This window comes from Berghia stephanieae, chromosome 3, assembly GCF_034508935.2.
Source record: "Berghia stephanieae isolate SIO BIC M18660-M18661 chromosome 3, UCSD_Bste_1.3, whole genome shotgun sequence".
Classification (NCBI taxonomy): domain Eukaryota; kingdom Metazoa; phylum Mollusca; class Gastropoda; order Nudibranchia; family Aeolidiidae; genus Berghia; species Berghia stephanieae.
This window is the reverse complement of record NC_088362.1, coordinates 6,743,955-6,765,162: the sequence shown is the minus strand read 5'-3', so window position 1 is coordinate 6,765,162 and position 21,208 is coordinate 6,743,955. Positions and strand designations below refer to the sequence as shown.

The following is a 21,208-nucleotide window of genomic DNA, read 5'->3' as shown; positions in this document are numbered from 1 at the left end:
TAAAAAACAAAAACAAAACAGTATCTAAAGGCGTCATCAAAAGACAAACCAAAACAATCATTTTACAATTTCATAAATGTCAATTTATTTTCTTTTGTTTTAGATTTCATTTCTTTCATTATCAAAATAATTCAGTATTTCCTTCATTTTTCAGGATTGCAAATTACAAATATACAATTTCATATATTACGGATTTATTTATTTATTTATTTATTTATTTATTTATTTATTTATTTATTTATTTTTACACATTTACATCTTATAATTGATCTATTATCTATTCTATTTGAATATCTGACGGGTGGCAACAACTAAGCCTAGACTAACATTTTTGTGTTTAACTTAACCTTGGAATATAACTGGAAAAAATCATTTACTAAACAGATTCAAACTAATGCCCTTCATCCCATAAGAAAGGGAAGAATGAAACAAAAGGGGAAAAATATAAAAAGAAAGAATGAAAAGCAACAAAACAAAAACAAAAAACCCATTGTTATCTCATTATTATTATTATTATTATTATTATTATTATTTTATTATTATTTTATTATATTATTATTATTATTATTATCATTATTGTTATTATATTATTATTATATTATTATTATTGTTATTAATATTGTTATTATTATTGTTATTATTATTATTATTATTATTATTATTATTATTATTATTATTGTTATTGTTATTGTTATTATTTATTATTATTATTATTATTATTATTATTATTATTATTATTATTATTATTATTATTATTATTATTATTATTATTATTATTATTATTATTATTATTATTTATTATTATTATTATTATTATTATTATTATTATTATTATTATTATTATTGTTATTGTTATTATTATTATTATTGTTATTATTATTATTATTATTATTATTATTATTATTATTATTATTATTATTATTATTATTATTATTATTATTATTATTATTATCATCAATATAATATTTTTTTTTTTTTTCGGTTTTTTTTTTTGGTTTCTTTTCACTCATTAAACAAAATAACTACAAAAAAAAACTCTACTCATACATATGTTTTCAACCCATTGTTGTCCGATATAAACCAAGGTCATAATATAAGTTCAGATAAATTCTATCCATCATTTCGTTTCTTCTCTAAAATCTATAATTTTATATTTTGAATAGAGGTAAAGGAAACAGCACCAATAAATAGAGGTGTCTAAATGAGTCAATAACATGGAGATTAAGATAAAGGGAGTAAATCTTACTCATGAATGAACAACACAAAACAAACGACGTTTCGGCCCTCGGCCTTTATCACGTAAACAGTACCAAGCGTGACGTGACTGTTTGATGAGATAACCTTTTCTATTTTGTCATTCAATTTCTGTTTGGCACTGTCATTATTACACCATTATTTTAGCACTTGTTTTTGTTGCACCCGCCATATGATACCTACATCAACCAAAATAAAACATTAATAACCTTTGATAATTATACTAATAGTTGTAGTCATCTGATGTCCGATTACTAATTTGGAAAAGGTTAAGGTATCTAAAGGCGTCATCAAAAGACAAACCAAAACAAATCATTTTACAATTTCATAAATGTCAAATTTATTTTCTCTTGTTTTAGATTTAATTTCTTTCATTATCAAAATAATTCAGTATTTTCTTCATTTTTCAGGATTGCAAAATACAAATATACAAAAAACTACACACGTTGAGTGTGTAGTGTGTAGTGTTATCGTTCTTGTCTTGTGCATTGTTTCTTTATTTCAATAAAATTTGTTCAGAACATCAGAATGACTTAGTTACCTCAACCCTAACACCGACTATATCCGTAGTTTTACCCGGTCCTACTTTTACCCCATGCCTATTTATTAAATCTTACTGTGACAAATTATAGGCGTAATATCAAAGCTAATGGTTTTTTTTTTTTTTAGTTTATAGTGAGTGGTAGTTGAATAAAACTATGTGCCTGCTCATTTTTAATACATTTATTTTTCCAATTTTGAAAAGTAGCAAAAATCTCTAGGGTTGAGTGAGTTAGATTTATTTTGTAAACAACAGTTTCCTCGTTTTCTTGCCTACATCTACAATCTGTCTAAAAAGTTTTCCAAGGGAGGTACTTTGGGTGATAAGCCTTTCTTTTGGCGAATTTGCCAGACGACAGAGCCTGCCAGACTGTCCTCCATTAAGGGGTCACCAGGCAACATCTGCCAGTGGTCGAAGATGCATTGTGGGAAGGCCTGGCCACTGGTTTGGGACCGCAGTTCTTCCGTGAATCCTGACAGGAGGAAGAATAAATAAATAAATAAATAAATAAACGTTTAACTTTAAATCATAAGAATAAAAATTCACCTGTCGTATATTTCAAAGTGATACCAAGCTGCTAGAAGCTGTGGGCTGTAAATAGTAATAAACAAAAATGACTATAACAGCTTTAAAAAAGAACAAAATACCAAACACGGAACGTTTCGGGATAAAAAACCTTCTTCAGCCAACAACAACAAACAAAAACAAAAAACAATAAAGACATAATATTTCAACAGAAATTCATTTCTTGAAAATTAAATCTTTTACATCTTATTTGAATGATTGAAAATGATACGCTTAGGTATGTTTTAGATGGGCCTATACCATTAACATCTCAAGCTGATAATGGCCTATATACACATATACAGGCTCATGCCTCTGATTTGAACTATGTAGTTTCAATTACAACAAAATCCCATTACTATTCTATGTTCTGAAAAGAAGAAAAAAAGAGGGGGCCCATTTAACGATATTATAACAAATTGCTATCCTATTATTCATACACAATTAATGTGTTTTTTTGTTTGTTTTTTTTTGGTTGCCTAATTCTTAACTTGGGGGCGGAGTGGCCGAGTGGTTAAGGCATTGCACTGTGACCCGAAGGACCCGGGTTCGAGCCCCGCTTCAGGCACTTTCGTTTTATTCCTTGAGCAAGATTATTAACCCCCAGTTTGCTCACCTGGACAACATGGGTGATTCCTGTTGACATCAGACATCTTGTTTGATGAGTTATCTATATTCCTTCGTGGAATGCCTACGCGACCATATCTTATGATGTCGTGGGGGAAAAGACATTTTTTTTTAAATTCTTAATTTGGTTTCAGAAAGGTAAGTTGTACATACAGCTAGGGCAAGGCTACAATCATGGGTGAAAGTTACTCAATGATATTAATCCTGCAAAGGCAGGTGCTCAGAAAAAAAATCCTGCAACTACCAATAAGAGGAAAAAACAGAAGTGCGGTTAATTATATAAATGCCGATTTTTTTCATTTTCGAATTCCGGCCAGACAAAAAAAAAAAACAACAAAAAAAACAAAAAAACGGCGAGACCTCTTTTTCAAAAATAAAAATCCGGCCATGCCGGATTTTTCCGGCGAACTTTCACCCATGGCTACAATGTCTTGCGGTATGAATGGATTGAAATCATCCCTTTATCAATGCAAAGGGCAGATCAGGGAAGGGGAGATAATATGTGAAGATCCAATGTCACTCAAGGAGTTCATAGGAATGTCAAAGGTCACACTTTTAGATAAGTATTATTGGCCAATAGAAAAAAAGTAAATACAACCGATTCGTCTGAAGTTAACTCTCTCCTTACCGATCATTTTCAGTATTTTCCCAACAATGGCAGGCTTATCCAGCAGAAAACTTGATTTTTTAAAACTCAAACAAGCTCTGTACAAAACAACTTTATGTTCTTATTAATAAAACAAAGATCATTCTTCAAAGTTTGTATATGTACAAAATAAATCTGAAGAAGAAAAATGTATATTGTGTTTATGATGCAGGTGGTAAGGAGAGGGTTAAGATCATTAACCGTTGATGCGAGATGCTTCTGACTGCTAAAATGAAACATTCGCTTGAAAATAAAACATTCAGTTGGAAGAAGGTTTTGAGCCCGAAACGTTCCATGCTCTTTTTTTTTTTAAAGCTTTTATAATTAGCATTTCAGTGATTTTTACAGACTGGGTGGGGTTCCGACCTCCCATAGTGGGCAGGGAGGTACTTACTGTGTCTTCTATCCCCCTGTACCTGTTTTTCAATTGATTTCTGTCTTTGTCTTGAAATGAGATTACTTGGTTTTGTCCTGACCCTGGCCAGAGTCCTTCGCTGGGAGGGAAACAGTCGAATGTATAGTTATAGTTTAGGGAGATGATATTTTTTTCCTTGTAAATCATCTCTGTGTTATGTATTATTTTTTTTTATTTTCAACATATGATTTGTAAACATTGGAGTGTATCCCTCTTAGTGAGATCTTGTGCTAGTGTCTGGGTGAAACTTACAGGTGATGTCAAACTAAGTACTTTGATAGTCTGCTCTTGAAATCTACATCTGTTTCCCATTTGAACCAATTCCCCTTTGTCTTACCTTTTCTTGTGCGCTTCAATTGTAATTCTAGAACTTTTTACTATCCCATTTTCTTCCTTTTTACTGGCGCTGATATGACCTTTATGTGTTGCAAGCGCCGTAAAACCCATAAAAACAAACAAACAAAAACTATTTACAGTCATTAACTGAAGCATGACTGTGTTGGTCCTTACCGAAAGCTTCCATGACAGGCATGTGTGCCTTCACCGTGATCATTGGGCCACTGGTGCTGTGTGTTTGTTCTTTAACCACACCTCGCCGTCGGGATAGAACGTTCATTACACTGCCAAGCACTGAGGTTGGGCACTGGGAACGAAAAAATATTTAAAAAATGGTGATTTGTTATGAAAATAAAAATTCTGAAATAATACATATTATATACTAATAGAAGTAGTAAGCTTCGCAGTCCGAATGACGCTTGCTGAGAATTGTGTGATTCATTCATGGTCGATGAGTATAGCTGCTCCCTCCTAGTGCGGGGCGGTCCTTGGCAAGCTTAAGGACCACGGTCCTACGGTCCTTGGGAAATGAAGACCGCAAGGACCGGTCCGTTCATTCTTGAACCGTTAAAGACCGCTACACGATGAAAACCGTGGCCTACAGGAGTAAAACACACGGAGTAGTCACACTCATTTCAAATTGTAACCTAATTAGAGAAGAGGGGTGATGCCTTCTTTATTTGCTCACCGTACTTCATTGTTACTTCGATAATTTAATAAAATTTGAAATTTATCCCCATTAACGGAGATAATGGCATCGCCCAAGGCGTTGATCGAGTTGTTCGTGGCGTTGATACACACACGCAACTCCTACCCCCCCCCCCCCCCCCCCCCCCCCCACACACATTAGAGGGCAGCGAGCATTGAAGAGTAAGAGAGAGAGACGTGAAGTTATAATAAGAGGGGGTGGATGAGGTGATAAGAGGGGTCGATGGTGACTTTTCGCCAGATCTAACAAACTCAGCTACCCATTCATTGCTGAGTAGACAGGGATTCAGAAAAAAATCGACTGCACCGGGATCGATCTCTGGCCCTTTGCGTATAAAGAGAGTGCTCTATCAACTGAGCTATCGGGGTCCCCAAATATTCTATTGGACCTTTTAAAAATACAGACGTTATAACTGGTTTTTTTGGACGGAAGAAACTAATGAAACTCATATTACTTGATTAGTGAAAACACCAAACGAAATTTTAATATTATTGTATTATTTTAAATGACAACAATGCGATAGAAAGGAGTGGCGACAAGAGATGGACAAAAGAAAACAAAAATTCAGACTTGCAACTTGCTAGGTTCGACACACACACACACACACACACACACACACACACACACATCTTTAGTAGTCACATACATTTCAAACAATAACCCATTAGAGAAGAGGGGTCATGCCTTCATCATAGATCATTGTCATTGCGATCATTATGGTGTAGTAAATTTTGAAATTTACCCCGTATAATGGAATCGTCCAAGGCGTGCGCCTCCTGTTCCCCCCATCTCACACACGAAAGGGCGGTTTGCGGAGTGGAGGGAGGTGGTCGTCTGCCTCTATGGTCGTCTGTGTCGTTTAGTGTATGGCAAAGGGGGGTGGGTGCGATTAATTAAGTGGGATGGGTGGTGATTGGTGGAAGATAGGCAAAGGACCGAGGCAACGAATCGCTGGGGAAGTAGTATGGCGCGAGACCGTTGAAAGGTGATAAGAAGTGAGGACCGCCGGCGGTCTTCCTCTTTGGGACTGGACCACGGTTCACAGCTAAAAGACCGTGGGACCGGTCCTCGGTCCGGTCCTCAGCGCGGCACTACTCCCTCCATCCATGTTGTTAATTGTTTCCATTGGTCACGGTCCTGGGCCAGACAGAGTTTTGAGGCTGTCAAGATCTTGTTGTGACTTTAGTACGGAGGACAATTCAATATGTGCATTGCTTTTACTGGCATAACTATTTGTCAATATAGGCAATATGTCCTACTGCCCCTGTCCATTATAAAATGAATAGATTAACAAGAGTCTTTTATGATTAAAGTGAAATAAAGGGAGCAGCAATATATGAAACGAGAAAACTTCTATCCTTTCAGTACTTTATCCCATCGTAGTTATGGCCTGACCCTGACCAAAAAATGACGTCAAAATGGCAGTCTTTTGCAACTAAAGAAAAAAAAATCGTGAGTTGTATTCAATAGTCCAACCAATGAAATAAATTGTTTCCATGAGCTCTACTAACGACAACTCACTAGACGCTACACAAACTTAAAAAATGACGTCAAACTGCCAGTCATAGAGGGTTCGAATGTCAAGCTATATGTTAACGATGCGGTCAATGTAAAACTGTCTATATTTTGGTAAAGGGAAACTCAAAACTTCAACCACCACCCGCTGTTTCTCCTACTGGCGCTTCATTTATAATCTTCAATTGCATTTTATCGAGCCTTTCGACAGATTAAAAAGTTCTAGAGACTATTTAATGTAAATGTTGCTGCTCGAAGCTCGAATAAATAAATAATATTGTGAAATTGAATGTAAGCTTCAATTTAATTACAAAAACAGATCAAATGAACGTTTCGGGTTTCCCCTTTATCAACAAAACAGGATGAATGAAACACCACAGATGAATGAGATAATATGGTAGTGGCATAGTTAGATGAATAGACAAAACATTATCTCAATCATCTGTGGTGTTTCATTCATCCTGTTTTGTTGATAAAGGGGAAACCCGAAACGTTCATTTGATGTGTTTTTGTAATTACTTACCTACTTACTTATCCGAACCAGCGACCACCTGAGCTCTAGCCCTTCGGTCTTATGCCATGACGTAGAAGTTAGACGTCTTTTGGTTTTTGTAATTAAATTGAAGCTTACATTCAATTTCACATTATTATTTATTTCTAGAGACTATTTATAAATTACCTGTGTTTCAACCAAAAAGATGGGTTCCACAAGAGCAGGACTGGCCGTCAAACTGGAGGCGTACATTACTCGTCGGGTTGTGGGCAGGAACTGGCCTCCGCCTCTGTGTGCAGGATCAGAGTGGACCATGGCATCGGTCAAATTGAATCTCACCCCTCGCATCGACTCCTCACACAACACACCCTGTTGGAACAATAGATAATAACACATTTGATGGCATTGTGCGGCTATGTGGTCATTGTGCGGCTATGTCGTCTAGTGGTATGACACTCGCTTTCGGATCGGAAGGTCCTGGGTTCGAGCCTCGCTCGGCACATAGTTGAGTCCTTGGAATAGGCTCTTTACTCACATTCTCTCACCGTACTCAGGTGTAAAATGAGTACCTGGCCGTTAACAGCGTTGTCCTTGTCCGAAAAATTGTAATATCGCCTAACAGGCGTCATGTCCCGCCCTACGTGCTAAATGTTGCTTTTGAGCACATTTAGTGGATATTGCGCTATATAAAGCTCAAGTTTTTATTTTATTTATTTATGACTCATCGTTGCCATTGCCTACACATGGCATTTTGATGTGTATGTTTTGACTCACCTCCTCAGTACACCATTGGAATCCGGCACACACCATGTCTTTGATGTCGGTCAGATTAATCCCCTTGGAGATGTCAACTAACATGTTGGGTCCACTGCCTTGCGGCCCAAAACTCCAAATTTTGCGAGCCTCGCTTATTTCGAAATCGTGGTTTTCAGACAGGTATCTTGCTCTCTCTTTAATGTCTTGGCTTAAAGCTCCCTGGAAAACATTTAAAACATGGTATATTCAAATGAAAACAGAGGAAATTGGGAGGCCTTCCGAAAGCTCCTACACCCCCAGTATTCTTGTTCTTGTTGGGGGTTTGGGAGGGGGGAAACTTAAACAAAAAAGTCTCCCTCCTCCCAAACCCCCTACTGGAACATTATAAAAAACAAGAATACTGGGGGATGTAGGAGCTTTCGGAAGGCCCCCCGAACTTGCTTAGTTTTTCACTTTTTCATCGTCTTAACGAAAGAACAAAATTCATTTGTTACTGTTCTTTTCACATACATTTACTCTAAGTCAGTTTAATTTATTATGACACCCTCTATATAGAAGGAATGAAGATGACGTAACTCAGTTGTTATGAGTATTTTATCTACACCGTTATCAATAACGCCAGGAAATACTGGATTTCCTCAAACCGTCTCTTAACTGGACATGGCAGAACTGCATCAAATATGTGCAGATGGAAATTTCGAAACAGTGATACCTGCCAGAAATGTCAGGCAGCCCCAGAGACCAGCGATCACATCGTCCTCCACTGTCCAGTCCTCCACTGTCCAGTCACTAAACTTGAAGGTGGCTACGAAACCATCCTTAGGGCGAAGGAAGACTTTAGAAGCTGGGTTGACGAAATAAATTTGGAGGTGTAGCCGTACGCCACTACTACTATTATTTTATCTAAACGCATAGCATCAATAATTACATCCATCAGACAATTCAGAAAAAAAGAGTAGTCCATCAGAGTCATGAGGCTCAGGGAGACGTAGTTTATTCCAGGTTCCTATAGCGTAAACTGACAATAGCAATTATTTGCTATCCTTTGGATAGGACACTAGTCTATTGCAGAGTACAGCTACACAATTGCAGCTAATAATAATAATAATAATAATAATAATAATAATAATAATAATAATAATAATAATAATAATAATAATAATACACTTTATTCATCCAAAAAAAATGGAAATTCGTTTACAGACGTGGCATGCATGAAAATGTATAACCACAAAGTTGAGAATCTATGGCGACAATGTATACATATATAATATATGTAAATGCACAAAAATGTAAAAATATACAACCAAGAACCAGTAGCAACATTATGTTCATTTGATAAATAATTTGATAATAGTCATACCTGTTCAATTTCCATGCACAACTCATCAGATAAAGGCGAGGCTGTCATAAAGAGCCGGTTCAATTTGTTGGGCGATTTTGCGAGGCTTACTCTGTCTGACTTTGCCGTGACAGTTTCACAGTACTTGACAACAGGCTCTGATTTCTGAAGAATAAAAAATAAATTAATTGTACCTTTGCTTTGGATTCAATAGTCTGATGTAACGTCGCCCAGCAACGGCGGCCATCTTGGTTCTAAACAAAGAAAATCGGTACTTTTTATTCTTCATGCTGGCTAGAACTTTTCATGTCTTGTGATCAGAATGTATAAAAGTTAAAACATGATCAGATTTATAATGTTTTTTTCCCCTTTGGATACGCTTTTACTTTTATGCTCGTCGGAGAAATATTTCATAAGGGCGTCCGCCATTGTTCCGATAGTTTAGAGCCAGTTACTAAGTTACCATGCGTCATTACAAGGGAAGTGACGTGACGACTGTTGAAGCGTATTAGGGAGAGGAGAAGGGAATTGGAGTAAGTCATCATATGAAACCTACCACAATGGGGACGCAGGCAAACATTTCTTCCAAGTCCTTGAGGCAGATGTCGAGATGCAGCTCCCCAGCTCCAGCGACAATCTTCTGTCCTTCTTCATACAGACACTGAAAAGAGAGGACAGATTTCACGTAAAATTGACTAAATATACGAAGCACCATCGTATCATGGGCGGTTATATATTCATCTAATATTGTTTACAAAACATTTATCTGATTTATTATTCGGAGTGTCTATTCGTCCTTCAGATCATATTCTTAAAAAGTGTCTAGCCGTCCTTCAGTGCTTATGCAAATAAGGTAGGCGTGAAAGAAGCACGCTGAAACCGAAACTGCCACATTTGTGACCTTTTGTTGCGAAAGTGTTGATTTTCTTTTCTTTCTTTTTTTTTTTTGAGGGGCTAGAGGAAACCTTAAGAACTTAATTCATTGAATGGCTGATTAATAAAATGAATAAAATAAAAATAAAACAAACAGGTCTAGGATTTTAGTTTTTATTCAATTTGTTTTTAACAACATCAACAAAATATAAGCAGTCACTGATTCATTGAAAATTAAAGTGCAATGCAAAAAAAAAAAAAAAAAAAAGAGATAATTTCCACTCACGGCCAACTTATCTCTGAGGTTGAGGCTTTACAAAGATTTAAGTTTAGACGAATCACAACACTATTCTTTGATTTCAAATGGATTTGTTTTGTGTTTTCCTTTTTTTTGTTGTTTTTTTTTAAAAATTATGTTAAGAGTATATCCTCTTTTGAAATATCACCGTGTATATTCATCTAAAGCCGATTTGAGCTGAGAAAATGGTTGATCCGATTGTTTTACCATAATGGGCGTAATATAAAACAGCTTTGGTAAAATTGGGATCTGAAATTATGGACTTATTCCTACCTGCACTAAAGGATCGGATTTGGCGAGACGCCTCATTCCCTCCACGAGTTTGGGTAAATCCGATGCGTTGACAACATCCACGGCTACTCGCATCACTGGACTCACCGAAAACTTCAGAACCTATTGAGTACAATAAGAAAAGGAAATAGAGTTAAATAGTGAGACGATGCAGACTGATGTAATCTAAGACGATACTAAATGTTGTGAATGACATAATCAGTCGGATGGTGAAAAGGTTTGAACTGAGATATTGCCAAGTTTAGTTAGGTCAATTTTGATCAAAAATGAGATCTTGTCATAAATGATTAAATCAACCCTTTTTGTACATCTTCGGGAAATATCAAAGCTTAATTTTACTTATAAATATTTTTTACAGCTAGTCAAGTTGAAAAAGTATGAAATTTGAGAAAAGTTGCTGGATACCTTTCCCATACTTGACCATAACTTCATGAAAAATCACCACATTTACTTCGAATAAAGTTTTAAATGCTATGGGGAGCATTTTCTTTCAGAAAATGCAAAAGATGCAAATCCAAAATTTTCACCTTCCGACTGACACAAATATGTATACATGTAATCAATACCTTATGTTAAGATAAACCAATTCATATTATAGCTTATTGCACCTCCCTATCTAAGAGGCAGGTGACAAAAATGTGACCAATAGTCTAACACGGGTAAACAAATTGAATTTTCAACTAAATTTATAAAATTAGTATTAAAATAAATACCCTCCATGATGACATCAGTTTCATCCCGACATAATATTATAGCTTATATCAGATACGGGAGGCCTTCCGAAAGTTCCTACATCCCCAGTGTTCTTGTTTTTTTTTTAAATAATGTTCTAGTAGGGGGTTTTGGAGGGAGGAAACTTTATAAAAGAAAAAAAGTCCCCCCCCCCACCCCTCTCCCAAACCAAACCCCCTACTAGAACATTATAAAAAAAAGTTCCCCCCCCCCTCCCAAAACCCCCTACTAGAACAAGAATACTGAGGATGTAGGAGCTTTCGGAAGCCTCCCCCAGATACCCATACGCGTTGGTTCAAAATGTTGATGTGGGATATACATTTATTTATACTATATACAAACCTTGAGGTTATGAGCGTGTTCATACGTGGAAATTGTCCCTGTCTTGAGAAGGAATTTGTCCACCCGAGTCAACCCAACAATGTTGCCACATTGAGCACCATGCACCGACATGGTTTGACTTGCCATCACCAGTTTTGCACTAAAATTAATAAATTAAATAAATAAAAGACGAGAAATTAGCAACATGTCTATAGATAGTTCGAAGATGACGTCACTCGGGTCTTTGTTATTGTTTTTTGCCATCCGCGTTTATGAGTAATGCTCACTGAACTGTATTAGCCTGACTATAAACGTTCATGGATACACACAGTTTTGTGTGTTGGTCCGTTATACTTCCGGATGGCAATGTTATGAGCTTCTTAGCCAAGCGCATACTATCTATACAGCATGTTTGGTCTATAGTTGGTTTAACAGAAAATAAATAAAAAATTTAAATAATTGAGCTTTATATAGAGCAATATGTGCTCAAAGTGCTTTACAACGGGTCCCTGGTCAACAGCAACATTTAACATGTAGGACGGGACATGACGCCTGTTAGGCGATATTACAATTTTTCAGACAAAGACAACGCTGTTAACGGCCAGGTACTCATTTTACACATGAGTACGATGAGAGACTGTGAGGAAAGGGCCTTTTCCAAAGACTCAACTATGCGCCGAGCGCGAGGCTCGAACCCAGGACCTTCCGATCCGAAAGCGAGTGTCATACCACTCGACCACATAGGCGCACAATATAAGAACAACACTTTTCTTGTCTTCCTGTTCTTGTAGTCCTTCAAAGCCATTAGGCTCGCCGGAGATTATTATTATACAGTGTGAAATGGACGATAGCAATTGCTTGTTACCCTTGGATAGGATGCTAGTCTAGTAAGTGCAAAGAACTGTACTTTCCGTCATAACTAACAGACCCAACCAACCCATGACTGCTGGGTGGAGAGGTGAGGGGGGGGGGGGGGGATCAGAAGGGAAAAAAATTTCGACTTCATCCAGAATCGATTTAAGGCCTCTTTGCGTGTGAAGAAGTGAGTGCTCTACCACCTGAACAATCTGCGCCACCTCTTTTTAAAATTTTCAGTCCACTAAATTATTATTATACGTATATATTGCGATTGAAGGGAGCTCTCTAATTTAAAAAATGGAAAATGAAAGAAAAAGAGGAAGTACGGAAAATGCTTAGTTCCTGCCTACTACATATTATAATTTCAGAATCTCGCTTAAATATCAACAATTCAATTGAACAGTATTTAATTTAGGACCTACCTTGATATTTGCTGGATGTACAGATCTTTTTTCTTCAAGGCCGCTGGGTCATAATCAGGGCCCATGATTCTCACTTTTTGACCAGAGGAAACGGTGCCGGAGAATATGCGCCCCACAGCGTAGAAATGGCCCTTTTCCAAAGACGGTACCATCTTGGAAACGTACATCATCAGAGGGCCGTTAGGGTCACACGATTTCATTGCTGAATTAAAAAAACAAACAATAAAACACAATAAATATAAAACCCAAAAAACAATAAATAATTATTTTATTATTATGAAAGTTAAAATGGAAATACATAATTTACTTAGACCCTATCATCACCGTCATCGTCTTCATCATCATCGTCATCATCATCGTCATCGTCATCGTCATCGTCATCTCTCTCCATCATCTCATCATCATCATCATCATCATCATCATCTATCATCATTATCATTATATCATTATTATCATTATTATTATTATTATTATTATTATTATTATTATTATTATTATTATTATTATTATTATTATTATTATTATTATTATCATATATTATTCATATCTATTATCATCATTCATCATCATCATCATCATCATCATCATCATTATCATCATCATTATCATCATCATTATCATTATCATTATCATTATCATTATCATTATTATCATTATTATCATTATTATCATTATTATCATTATTATCATCATTATCATTATCATTATTATTATTATTATTATTATTATTATTATTATTATTATCATTATTATCTTTTTATAAAGCCTGTCTTTTACTTAATCTTTGTTCATATCAACATTTTAAAATGTTTTATTTAACAAGTTAAGCTAATCATTGATGATGATGATGATGATTAATAATAATAATAATAATAATAATAATAATAAAAATAATAATAAATAATAATAATAATAATAATAATGATAATGATAATGATGATAATAATAATAATAATAATAATAATAATAATAATAATAATAATAATAATAATAATAATAATAATAATAATAATAATGATAATGATGATGATGATAATAATAATAATAATAATAATAATAATAATAATAATAATAATAATAATAATAATGATAATGATGATAATAATAATAATAATAATAATAATAATAATAATAATAATAATAATAATAATAATAATAATAATAATAATAATAATAATAATAATAATGATAATGATGATGATGATAATAATAATAATAATAATAATAATAATAATAATAATAATAATAATAATAATAATAATAATATGTAATAATAATAATGATGATAATGATGATGATTAATAATAATAATAATAATAATAATAATAATAATAATAATAATAATAATAATAATATAATAATAATGATAATGATGATGATGATAATAATAATAATAATAATAATAATAATACCACTAAAATCTGCGAATTTTTAAATATTATCAATCATAATAATAATTATTATAAGTAATAATTGCATTGATAGGGATGCTCTAATTTAAAAAATAAAATGAAGAAAAAGTAATACGGAAAATGCTTATTCGCTACTACATAATAATTAAATGCTAATAATCAAATAAATTTAATAATAATATGATAATTATGATATTGATGATGATAAAATAATTTATCATAATATATAATCATATAATATTTTAATAATAATAATGCGAATGATAATATAATGGATACTGAATGGCCTTGATAATAAGTACATTTAATAATAATCATAAGCCTAATAACGATAATATATGAATTAATAATAAAAAAATATAATAAAAATAATATAAGAGACAAGATAGAACAGATAATAATAATAATAATAATAATATAATAATGAAATACATAATATAATTAACTATATATAATAATAATAATTATAATATTAATAATGATAATGATGTGATGATGTAATAATAATTAATTAGATCATAATAATATATTCATCATCATATATCATAAATAATAATAATAATGATATGATATGTATGATGATTGATTAATAATAATAATATATAATATAATAATATAATAATAATATTATAATAATAATAATTAATATTATGATATATATATATATATATAATATTAATATATATAAAATATATTATATATAATTAATAATATATTATAATTATATATTAATATAATATAATATATATATATTATTATATATTATAATTATATATATATAATGATGTATGATATTAATAATATTAATAATAATAATATATAATATATTATATATTATATTAATAATATAATTATATATTAAATATATGATATATAATATAATTATTATTATTATAATTAATAATAATAATATATTAATATATATATATATAATATTATTAATATTATATTATATAATATATTATGATATGTATGATTATTAATTATATAATTATATATATTAATAATATATTAATATTATAATATAATTAATAATATTATTAATAATATTAATATTATTATTATTATATATTTATAATATTATATTATATATAATAATATTATTAATATTAATAAATTATTATATAATTAATTAATTATATATTATTATATTATATATAATTATATTATATATATTATTATATTATTATTATATTATATATAATATATATAATTTTATATATTATTAATTATATATTATATATTATATAATATATAATAATAATTAATATAATAATTATATATTATTATTATGTATATTATGATAATTATAATATTATATTAATATATAATATTATATAATAATAATTAATTATAATTTTAATAAATAATTTGTATATGATAATAATTAATAAATTAATAATATTGAAGATATATGATAATTAATAAATATATAATAATAATAATAATAATAATAATAATAATAATAATAATAATAATAATAATAATAATAATAATATAATGATGATGATAATGATATGATAATAATAATAATAATAATAATAATAATAATAATAATAATAATAATAATATAATAATAATAATAATAATAATAATAATAATAATAATAATAATAATAATGATAGATGATATAATAATAATAATAATAATAATAATAATAATAATAATAATAATAATAATAATAATAATAATAATAATAATAATAATAATAATAATAATAATGATAATGAAGTAATAATAATAATAATAATAATAATAATAATAATAATAATAATAATAATAATAATAATAATAATAATAATAATGATACCTAATACAATAACGGTGATAAGAAATGAGGAATATGATAGCAGCGATATAAATGATTATAAACAAATTCATTCAAAAATAATTCATGCATTATTGAAAATACACGAATATATTATATAAGGTAATATAGATAGTTTTAACCATAGAGATCATAAATTGACATAGAACCCCTTACCCACTGCTGCCTCGTCGTCCATGGGTCCTTCATAAAGGATTTCCGTACGGTAAGCCTGAGCTGTCATAGGAGAGGGCAAGTGAGTGACGATCATGTCTAGCATGGCGTCTGCCGCAGGGAGCCACGTCTTCATGGCTACTCGCATGAACTCTTTTCCATTCAACTCAAGATCGGCAGCACTCAGGTGTAAACCCAGTTTGGACAATGATGCGACCACCGTGTCTTTTTCTCCGTTATTTGCAGAAATCAAAACCTTAAATTTTTAGAAATAAAGCAAATTGTTATGTTTGCTTAAGAAAAATACGATTTTCTTTTTCATTAAAAAAATCCATGAACCATTGAAAAAACAAACAATGGGAACCATATTTTGATTGGATTTTATTCCTATTATTTGTTTGTTGTTGTTTTTTTAAAACAGTAAATTTAACGGTTTCCACTTCAGATTTCGAGTATACATATTATATATATTCTGTTCTATTAAAAAACAACAAACTGACAAACAAACGAAACAACAACATTCCCCCCCCCCCCCAAAAAAAAAAAGAAAAAAAAAAAAACAAAAACAAAAAACAAAAGCAACAAACATACGAAGGCCACAGGAGAAAATCGATCAAAGTCCGAAAGACGCTTACTGTTCTAATGTCACAATACTTTGGTATTAAACTCAACCAAGAGCTTGTTTTTAATATGCATCTGACTTGTGGTCAAAATATATACGTTTAGTAATTCACATTCAGTTCAATTCATATTATCATGTGGCGTTTTCAATGGGTATACTAACTACTCTACTACTACTACTATACTACTACTATACTACTACTACTACTACCACTACTATACTACTACTACACTACACTACTACTACTACTACTACTACTACTACTACTACTACTACACTACTACTACTACTTCTACTACCACTACTACTACTACTACTACTCTACTAGTACTACTACTATACTACTACTACTACTACTACCACTACTACTACTACTACTACTACGACTACTACTACTATACTACTACTACTACTACTACTATACTACTACTACTACTACTACTACTAACTACTACTAACTACGATACTACCTACTACTATACTAACTACTACTACTACTACTACTACTACTACTATTACTACTACTACTACTACTACCACTACTACTACTACTACGACTACTACTACTATTACTACTACTACTACTATACTACTACTACTACTACTACTACTACTACTACTACTACTACTATACTACTACCACTACTACTACTACTACTACTACTACTACTACGACTACTATACTACTACTACTACCACTACTACTACTACTACTACTACGACTACTACTACTATTACTACTACTACTACTACTACTACTACTACTACTACTACTACTACTACTACTACCACTACTACTACCACTACGACTACTACTACTACTACTACTACTACTACTACTACTACTACTACTACCACTATTACTACCACTACTACTACCACTACTACTACTACTTCTACTTCTACTACTACTACTACTACTACTACTACTACTACTACTACTACTACTACTACAAACTTTAATTTTGATTTTCTCAAAAGCTGAAAAATGTGACTTTGATCGTTTTTCCCCTGTAGTCTTCTAAATACAGTATATTACCTTCATAAGAGGGTCCATGACAAACTGATTGAACCCTCTCACGCTGCCTTCATTTTGGACTTTGGACCATTGCTTCGTCGCCGGATTGTAGAAGTTTTCACCCCACAACTTCTTCACCATTTTCTCCACTTTCACTCCAAATTTAGTTGAGTAAAGTTGAGCAAATTGGCGAAGATTGAACCCCCAACCGTGCAGACCTGATCCGAAAGCAACACTTCCGTTTGCGGGATCCACCTAAGAAATTAAACACAATCAATATTATTATTAGCGAGGTTAAACTCAATTAATAATAAATAATAATAATGGTATAGATTTATAGTGCGCCAAACATCCCTTCATCAGGAGGGCTCTGGGCGCATAAAAAAGATTAAGCCCTAACACAGTACACGAACAACGCCAATTATACACATAATCAAAAGAAAGCCTGTCGGAATAAGAATGTCTTCAATCGACTCTTGAATTCCTCGAGTGAAGACGAAGAACGTATCTCAAGTGGTAGCAAATTCCACAACCTTGGACCTGAATGCTGAAAGGCGCGTTCACCAGCCTTCACTCGACAGCGGGGTGTTTTCAATTTGAGGTCGTTCGTTGATCGAAGCGATCGCTGTGACAGACATGTTGGTGACGAGCCTTCCAAGCATTTGAAAACGATAGCTGAAGATTTATACATATTTATTAATCCGCTGTTCCACTGGCAGCCAATGCAGCTGCCGTAGTAATTCGGGAGCTGCAGTTTTCCTGTCTTTCAGTCTGAAGCAACATTCGAAATACACCCCCCCCCCTCAAAAAAAAAATACTTCAGACACTACCAATCATCTGTAACCAACCATCTAAAAAACAGTATAATTTTATGCTGGGGTAAACCTGATTCTTAAATTTTAATGTTAAACTAAACTTATAAATTTTGAGTTAAAATGGATGTTTTCATTGAGGATAGTTAATTTTTGTTGCACTCAATCTTTTTAATCTAGTTCATTCCGATATGGGTTGGGGGGGGGGGGGGGAACTATGATTCCAGATGGTAGAGCGTTCGCTTCACACGCAAAGGGACGGAGTTCGACATTTTTGTCTGACCCTAATGTCCAAATTAAATAGCATTGTTTAGGTCGCTGGATCTGTTAGATCTGGGCAGAAAGTACTTTGTGAAAGACTAGCGTGTCCATACCGAAGGGTAGCAAGGAATTGAGGGTGGGGGGGGGGGGGAGGGGGGGAGAGAAGAAGGAAAGTGTCCTTACTGCCACATTCCCCATCGGGCTGTCTTCCTCAGCGTAGGTCCATATCAGAGCATTGACACTTTCCACCACATCACGGAGACTACAGTAGATTTCCTCCGATGACAACCTCTTCTCGAAAATGGACCGATCGAGCTTGTTCATCATCAGGACGGGTTTGATCCGCTCGGAGAGAGCTTGGCGCAAGACAGTCTCTGTCTGAACACTCACTCCTTTGGATAAAAAAATATATAAATTTAAAAATTGAGCTTTATATAGCGCAATATCCACTAAATATGCTCACAGCGCTTTACAAGGGGTCCCTGGTCAACAGCAACATTTAACATGTAGGACGGGACATGACGCCTGTTATAAAATAAATATGAATATCTATGGAAGGCAGAAAGAATGAAAATGACGTCACTCAACTCTTTGATGTTGCCTTTAGAACGAAAATTGTGTGACTATCTAGTTCCCATTCAGATACAATGGCATCCGAATAAAGTCAACACTCTTAAAGTCAATTTCTGGTTAAATTCAACAACTTTTGTGGTCTTGTAGCATGACACTCGCTTTCGGATCGGAAGGTCCTGGGTTCGAGCCTCGCTCGGCGCATAGTTGAGTCCTTGGAAAAGGCTCTTTACTCACATTCTTTCACCGTACTCAGGTGTAAAATGAGTTCCTAGCCATTAACAGCGTTGTCTCTGTCTGAAAAAAATTGTAATATCGCCTAACCGGCGTCATGTCTCGTCCTACATGTTAAATGTTGCTGTTTGAGAGGTTTTTTTTTCTTCGAAGATGAGGGTCTTTTAAATCGATCGATATTTGAGGGATGGATTTTCTGGCCCAAATTTTACACCTGTATTTCCAGAGTACGGCAGTTAACTGGTTAATTATAACATTATTGTTATCAATTTATGATTTGACTTACCGCTTACGCAGTCAACAACAACCATAGCGCCATCGACAATCCTGAGGGCTGCTGTCACCTCAGGAGAGAAATCCACGTGGCCAGGGCTGTCCACCAAGTTGATGAGGAATCCACTGCCCTCGGATGTCTCCTCTTGGTGGGAAGGGAGATCGTAGTACAAGGAGATGGCCCTGGATTAAATAGAAGGAATAGAATTGACGCCACTCGACTCTTGGTTTTGTTATTATTATGAGAAAAAGTAATAAGTGCATTCTATACAGAATGTTGTTCAGCAAAATGATGTCCACAACATAATGTTTAGTATTTATGGCTGTCATCAAAGCATTTCTTTAAATTTTGTAATGTACAAGAGAAATCAGAATGAGGAAATTGTAGGTGCATCGTAACGAATGTGGCGATTTTCCAATTGTTGGTAAGGAGAGGGTTAAATGAATTTTAGTTTGCCAATTGAAAATCGGAAGTCCCTTTTTTAAATGATTTTGTTTGTAGAGCCATAAGACCCGTGGAGTCGGGGTTGATCTTGGTTCCCCTCGTGTTAAATTATTATGAACAGTAGACACAAATTCCTCAATACACCAAGGATAGGACGCACATTCTGTAGCAAAGTGCTTTCCGTTACGTATATTAACCCTCTCCTTACCACCTACAGCAAAATCGTCACATTTGTTACGACACAATATACATTTTTTCTTATTCAAATTTATTATGTTAATCACAAACTTTGAAGAATGATCTTTGTTTAATTCATAAGAACATAAAGTTGTTTTGTAGAGAGATTTTTTGAGTTTAAAAAATAAATATTTATCTGCAGAGTAAGCCTGCCATTTTTTTGGAAACTACTGGACAGGATCGGTAAGGAGAGAGTTTAACAGACAACTACCCGATCGGTGACGGCTTCTTCCTTCAATAAATTGTTCTTTTCTCCATGCATGGTGTTTCCCCCTAGTTTTATTTATTTCTATCTTATGCCTTTATAATTATATTAACACTACAATTTAAATGATAATCTTGTACAGGGG

At 33.0% G+C, this 21,208-nt stretch overlaps 1 protein-coding gene across 1 annotated transcript in view; it reads right to left on the bottom strand.

Annotated features, from left to right (window-relative positions):
- Positions 1–1,989: 1,989 nt before the first annotated feature.
- LOC144967076 (elongation factor 2-like) overlaps positions 1,990–21,208 on the bottom strand; it is a 21,715-nt gene continuing 2,496 nt past the window's right edge. Inside the window, exons 3-15 of the mRNA XM_078903895.1 lie at positions 20,190–20,359; positions 19,283–19,491; positions 18,048–18,281; positions 16,390–16,642; positions 12,994–13,195; positions 11,735–11,873; positions 10,643–10,762; positions 9,755–9,859; positions 9,220–9,363; positions 7,875–8,075; positions 7,287–7,469; positions 4,558–4,690; positions 1,990–2,267 (exon numbers count right to left, since the gene is read on the bottom strand). Coding sequence (XP_078760021.1) covers positions 2,074–2,267; positions 4,558–4,690; positions 7,287–7,469; positions 7,875–8,075; positions 9,220–9,363; positions 9,755–9,859; positions 10,643–10,762; positions 11,735–11,873; positions 12,994–13,195; positions 16,390–16,642; positions 18,048–18,281; positions 19,283–19,491; positions 20,190–20,359 — 2,287 coding nt within the window. The 3' untranslated portion in view covers positions 1,990–2,073. The remainder of the gene's footprint in view (positions 2,268–4,557; positions 4,691–7,286; positions 7,470–7,874; positions 8,076–9,219; positions 9,364–9,754; positions 9,860–10,642; positions 10,763–11,734; positions 11,874–12,993; positions 13,196–16,389; positions 16,643–18,047; positions 18,282–19,282; positions 19,492–20,189; positions 20,360–21,208) is intronic.